The sequence below is a fragment of the Atta cephalotes genome (assembly GCF_000143395.1).
Source record: "Atta cephalotes unplaced genomic scaffold scaffold00020, whole genome shotgun sequence".
NCBI classification, from domain to species: domain Eukaryota; kingdom Metazoa; phylum Arthropoda; class Insecta; order Hymenoptera; family Formicidae; genus Atta; species Atta cephalotes.
Window position 1 is genome coordinate 2,840,149 of NW_012130084.1, and position 7,525 is coordinate 2,847,673.

Genomic DNA, 7,525 nt, shown 5'->3' on the forward strand with positions numbered 1-7,525 from the left:
ACAAGTAAATGAATGAGTAATATAAAAATAGTGATATAATGAAAAATATATATATATAAATTCTAAGATAAAGTAGGAATTAATTTAACATATAAATATTAATTTTAATGAAAAAATATGCTTCCACAAATATAAATTGTTGTTGCTTGTTTATAAATTGTGTCACTGCTACTTTCTTTGTTAATTTCATTACATAATATTCCTTATTTTCTATATTGTGTTAATTTAACACAAAAATGAATATTCACATATTCATTTTTGTGTTAAATTAACACAAAAATTTGAGTAAACCATTTGAAACATGTAAAATGTATTAAATTTAATGTATACAAATTTTCCAACTGCATATTATATAATTTTTTTATACTATATAATTTTTTCATATATTATATAATTGTATATAATTAAAATAAAAAGTATTATTTCTTGATTTTTTTTTTAATGCGATACATAGTATATTTGAAATCGTGTTTCTATACTAGAGAAACATACTAAATTTTAAATATTTTATTTGAACAGTGCCAATTAAATATTTATTTACAATAAGTAAATATTTATTCAATATAAAAATGAATATTAAGTCAAATCTATTAATAAATTAATAGTTCTTCTATTAAATATATCCTTATGTTTAGTAAATATTTAGTTGGCATTATTCAAATAAATAATTTATTAAAATAATTTATTAAAATTTATTAAATAATTTATTAAAATTTAGAATATTTTTTCCAATGTATGAATATCGTTAAGAACGCAACGAATTCAAGACAAAATCAGAGCTTCTGCGTACAATGAAAGAAATAGGGAACAGATAATCGAGGGGCTGCGTACAATGAAAGGAATAGGGAACAGGAAATACAAAAAAGAATTTCAACCTATCAGAAATCATGCATTATGGAATACACATTATGGAATACACATTTCTGATAGGTTGAAATTCTTATTTTCTGTGTTCCCTGTCCTTTCATTGCGCAGCCCCTCGCAACATCGTGAATCAACACACTTCTATGCGCGCGCAATGAATCGATGCCTCGTAACCACTGCCAACCCTACCATTTTAGCGGTAGATTTACTGTTTTGGCTCACAAATCTATTGCCTACTGTTTCAGCCAGATTATTTACCGTCTTTTTTTACTTTATTTTGCTTGTATATAATATCCTATGTTACTGCTCATTTTCATCACTTAAAGATTGGTATCTCCTAATCTGCCATGTTTTTCGCGCATCCTTCTCATTGGACGTTAGTATCGTCGTATATGCTACTCGTGTGTCATTGGTTTAGTGTCCAATAGACTTATTCTGTAACCTGTAATTTTTTGACGATAATTTTACTAGTTAGGGATGTCGTTATGCAGGTATTTTACATGGTGAAGATTAAAGAAAAACAAAATAGCAGTAACACATAACATTATAATTTCCCACTCAATAATGTTACTGTTATGCATAAAAAACATTAATGTTACGTTATTTTTTTTTGTTTTCTGGAAAACAAAAAAATATATTTTTATTATAAATATAAATTATAATTTCTGTTCTTCCTACTATTGAGATTGAATGTTGTATTATTTTTATAATAAGTATTTGAATTATGTATTTTATACAGATTAGAATATTTTTTTCTGTTATTTTTTATAAAAATTTGTAATCCTCATTTTCAATGGGACTAAATAAAGATTAAAGAAAAAAGTATGAGTACATTCTTTTTATTATAATTTCTACTTTATATATTACTAAATTTTATATATTATTGAAGTTTTCGGTATGTATTAATTACAATATTTTTTTCTATTTTCTAATAGTTTTCTAATGAAATTTCTTGAAAAAAAAAGATTATATCGCTTTAAGTTTAAATTTACTGCTTTTTTGACGTACTATTTACCATCTAATTTTTCAATCAGTGCTGGTAGCACGATGATATAAAGACATAAAGGGTATGCTTATCCATTATGCAGAAAATCAGAGTAGGAAGGAAGTGGAGGAACGTATTATTTATGTCATCATCAGCTATTTTCGAAGCAGTTCGAGTAGATTCGGTTTCGCAAAACGGCGCTAACAATTGTGGTTATAAAATTGCTTTTTTCATAAGGTTAAATTTTGTATATATTTTTGTAAAAAATTATTTCTCATAAAAGATGAAGTGTACAGTGAAAAATTGTAATTATTCAAAAGGGTAAAGACGCCTGAAGAAAGAGTACAGTACTTTCGATTTCCTAAAGATCAAGCAATTTCTTTAAAATGACTTGAAATTTGTAAAGAAGGTACTTCCATTACAAGATAATAGATAATAGATAAAAGAAAATAAATATAAAATTTATTATATATGTTCTTTTTGATCTTAAAAATATTAATTTAAAGGATTAATATGTTAAAAATCAGTTAATTAATACATGTTTTAAAATATTTAATTATATATCATCATCGTATATTTTGTTGGATAAGAACGTAATATATACTTTGTGTTGCTTAGGAAGAATATGTTCAAAATATTTTGAACTGTTGTCCTTTACAAAGTCCTTATAGCAGAAACTGTTATAGTACTCGCCTAAAAATTACTGAAAAGTACAAAGTGATTCAATTCCTACATTAAATTTATTTCCTGAGTTGCAAGACATATCCAATACTTCATTTGTAATACGTAAGAAAATAAATATATATAAATAGTATAATTAAACACTGATATTGATGAATTAAATACTAATATTAAAAATGAATTTATTCATCTAGGAAAGATTCATCGTTGTATATCAAGAATATCATTGACACAAAAAATAAGAAAAAATAAGAAAAAAAATTTGATTAAGTTTATCAATAATAAAGTATATTAGACTTCGTATCCGTTGTTTTTTTTCTGAATTACATTTATTTATTTATTCAAAATGTTTTACTTAATTACGATTATGTAATTATTCCAAAATTTCTAAGTAAATTACTCATGTTTGAATTCATGTATTCAATGTAATATTATCATATATATATATATATGTATAATATATAAAAAAATAATTTAAATAATATTAATTTTATTTTCATAGTTTCTTTATCAATTAGTATTTTATAAAATATTTTTATTTGGCATAATTTTTACTTCAGTAATGTCAAAGTATTATAAGTATCAATGCATAAAATAATAAAACATTATAACATAATTTAATGATTAATTTATCATTGTATTTTTTATTATTATAATACTTATTATAATTAATTATCAATTATATTTTAATTATTAATTAAATTAATAAAAATTAATAAATTTATTTATTAAAATAACGCTTATAATAACAATAAAATATTATACATAATTTGAAAATAAAAATATATTTATTTAAATGATTATATCTCATTAAATATATTTCATTCAAATTTTCGCTTATCGATGACGTATGTTGGTCCGATGTCACGTGATGATACCTATATGCGCATAAGCATACCTTGTCTTTATGAGTAATGCTATTGATAGGTGCCTCGCAGCCGACAGCGCCCCATAAATCATCAGGCATGCAGCATTGATGCAACGCGTCGCAACGTAGATTTTATGGATCATAATGGATTATCTCTCTGATTTCTTTCACTGGATTTCGAAAACAACAAAAATGATTCACAATCGATGCTAGTCGCAGATCAAAAGTTTGAAGTGCGTACATAATAGTGACCGAACATACAGTATTTAATGTGTGTGAAGAATCTATCGGACAATTTTCGAACGGATTCAACGGTTGAATATTCAGTAATTCTAAAGAGACTCGTTCGCGGTGGATGCGTCTCAGCTCGGATGCTTTTACCTTGTATATTTTTGAATGCATTGCGGACTTAGATTGTGCCTGATAAATATATAGTTGTCTCGCGATTTTTGGACGACTCATCCGTTCTTCTTGACACATCCGTGCGGCGTGACGACGTAGATGTTCCGGACGAGTTTCGCGGGCATTGCATCACCTTTTATTTTTGCTTGACTCTTGAACATGATCTGAGATATCGATTTTCGTTTATAATTTTGAGAGGCAGATATCATAAGAAGAAGAAAGAAAAATGTTTGTGGATATTGAGAAACCTCTTTGCTATTTTTTCACGAGATGCTTGTTTGATTAGGGGAGAAGAATAGTTGGCGATTTTTCAATGATTATGGTGGGTCGAATTTCAGTTATATTGAATTCGCATATGCAAGTAGTTCGCGTTCTCTTGAAGCGACCTTTGAGCTTTGGCATTGCTTCGTCTAGCTTAATATGAATATTGAAGTAAATAAACGTTAAAGGTACCTTTTCACGCTGACGCTCAACACTCATTTTCAGCGTCAAAATAGATTATGTGATTAGAATTACGCTTGTTATTTATCAATGTTTATTATTTATTTTGAAAACCGTCGAAAATGAGCGTCGAGCATCAAAAAGCCTTAAAAGAAGGTTCTAGTTTAGAAGTTCAAAATTTATGTATTTTTTTATCAATTTTTTTACCAATTTTTTTACCAATTTTTTTTAAGGAAAAAGATATTAAAATAATGCTTTTGGCATTATTTTTTATATTTCAACATACAAAAAATTTTTTTTATTTTTAGAAATGTAGAAAATTGCGTCTAGCCTAGGGGGTGCAGCGCGTGCAGCGCGTATGTGGTCAATTAGCGGGAAATCTCGACTCGAAGTGTAGATAGTTTATCTGAGACAAATAAATCAATGCAATTATTAAAATGTATTAAATTTGTGGGGGCCATAACCTCCTTTTATTTGAAAAATTTTTAAATTTACAGAATAGCAGCCATTTGAAATTAAGTGTCAATTTTTGAACTTTTTTTTCTTTCAACTTGTTCAAAGAAATAATTATTTTGGAAAATTATGGTCTTATATATAATAGTTATATATAATAGTTTTTAAGTTCATGATCTCAAAAATTATCAATTCTTTGTAGGAAAAGTGTCAATCGGATGATTGGTTGAAGCTATACATTTTCCGCCAGTTTGAAAACGTGAATTCGAAAAAAACGCGTTTAAAGTTTTACTTTATAACTTTTTGTTAACTATAATATTTTGTAACTTACATTTAATCAGCGATTCCTGGCTTATAAATCAATTCCTTAATTTCTCTTTTTCCATTGTTTGAAGAACAAATTTTGCTCGAACAAATTTAATTCTCTCTCGATTCTTTCGATTCTTGCACATGATTATTAAACTTGATTTTTGACTGATATAAAATCCAGTTCAACGAGTTATAAATTGCTTTAAAACTCTAAATATTGCAAAATCCTTTAGGCATATTCTACATACTTTAAAGATGCAAAAAAATGTAAACATAGACGCTCGGTGTCCAGACGACTTTCGCGGGCATTGCATTACCTTTTTGCGAGACCTTTGAACATGATCTAGGCATACCGATTTTTTGAATATGATTAAAAAAAAATCGATTTTTTAATCTTCCAAAGTAGAACTTGCTCTTAATGAAAATTAAGCAGGCATGCGCATGTTATTAACTCTTATCCTACGGGGAATCACTAGTGACCGAGCGATTTCTGTTTGTGCAAGTTTCTTTGAGTCTTTCGGTAATTATAAATTATACAATACTACATTTTATTATTTTCCAAAATGAAGTTTCAATATTTATTCTAGAAAGTTGTTGGTGAATTTTTAGAGATTTTTTTAATCATTCTGAATAAGTGAAAAAATAAACGGATTCTAGTGACTCCCGTTTATGGATAAGGCACCAAGTTGTAGCTAATATGGTAAGGTTAACTCAAGTATCGCATTTGTCATATGACATGATTTTTTTTTATCGGTGCCAATTATAAACAATTAATATCATGCCCTTTGGATCTAGTTTATGATTTGCGAAAACATGTTCCAATTAATTGTCTCTATAAATCATTTCTGTAAACAGTAATTAAAATTAACACAGGTTTATTAATTTAAAAAAAACTGAATCCGTTAAATTTCAATTAAACTTTATCGTTTACGATAATAGTATATTATATATCAAGTTTAAATTGATTTCTGTCGTAGAAAATGGAAATTTGCGGGCTCATTACACGAAGACGACGGTGCGCGCTGGTGAAGTCCTGCGACTTACTGCCGTTTTCCAGGATACTCGTCGCGCTCCGGTTACGAGTGGCGTATCTGGAATCGTCCCGGAAGGCAAATGCTCAAGATCCTCGGAGCGGGATCAATATGCCCAGTGCTTGGACTCTCACGGGCATGAGTTGTTCGCGCCACTTTCAGCTAGAGGCGAGTTCTATGCGACTTGCCAGAGTGGTAGTCTCGACACCGGCAGCGACGCAGTGCTCTACAGAGTTCATCAGCTCGCCAGAAGGGATCTACCTCTGAGGGTAAATTTCATCTCTCGCAAAACTTTAAGATTAAAATCGTAGTTATATACTGTTAAATTCATAATATCAAATTGTACTCAATTTAAATTATTTTTAATCATTTCTATATAAGTCGCCACTGCTTCTACTCAATATGTCGTTAATTTAATTAAAGCAATAGAGTTAAAAAATTTAAGTCAAGAAAATAGTTTGACTCAAATTTAGTTTATTATGTATTAATTGTAAGTATACATTAATGTGAACTTTGTTTACTTTGAAACTAACTATAGAAATGAATTGATTTATATTTTGACCTTTAAAAATAACAAAATCTTGTTTAACTCAAGAAATAGCTATTACTTTTTTGATATATAATAGTGTGTATGATTCCCAGGTACGTCTAGTCGCTGGACCCTTGCCTATACCGTTGCCGCGAGATTATAGTGGCCTGATGCAGTTGGAAAATGCAAATAGAGGACCGATAGTTCTTGGCTGTGCAGTACCGCTAATGCCCGAAAGACCTTTACCCAATACCACGGTGCCGGAACTTCTGGAGCTCGTCGCGACTGGTCCGACCGCGCCTCGCGTGAAAAGAGCACGACTGGGATGTCCTTCTGAGGCGAGATTGCTCGCCTCGCCAAAAATGCAGCGATTACTTTCGGCTTGTAGGTAAGAAGAATTTTAATCATTGCGTGGGAAAAAACAGCTTACTCTATGAAATGTAATTATTTAAATTGTGCAGTATTAATGTAGATTTTAAAATTAAAATGTTTAATTTAGAAACAGTTATTACAGTTACTACAGTTTTAATAAAGAATAAGGATTAATAAAACTGGGTTATTAAAAAGATAATATTACGCAGCCAAATAAGGACAATATATTGTCATTTTGCTGTCATTTATTCCGCATTCAATTTTACCAAACTAAAGATATTTCCATAAACTGTCTATTGTTATGATATCACGTAAACTCTTCCTTAGAATTCAGCAACTGCTGGCAAGTTGTCATGCGTGCATAGCGTGCCGTTTGTTGTCAATGTGACGAGTTTATTATTTCTCAATGTATACTCTTACAATTTCGTAAACTCATGAAATCTATTTGCTAACTCAGTTCACATTAGATTCCAATGACAAATTGTCAACAAATTGAAAACAATACTTGCAGTGCATCAATTTGTTCCATATGCTAAATCTCGCTTGATTATCTGGATATATATATATATATATATATATATATATAATAA

General features: G+C 28.9%; 1 protein-coding gene across 1 annotated transcript in view; it reads left to right on the forward strand.

The window, feature by feature from the left end:
- Positions 1–7,525, forward strand: part of LOC105619272 — a 77,106-nt gene that overhangs the window by 67,719 nt on the left and 1,862 nt on the right. The window contains exons 3-4 of the mRNA XM_012200797.1: positions 5,981–6,303; positions 6,677–6,951. Coding sequence (XP_012056187.1) covers positions 5,981–6,303; positions 6,677–6,951 — 598 coding nt within the window. The remainder of the gene's footprint in view (positions 1–5,980; positions 6,304–6,676; positions 6,952–7,525) is intronic.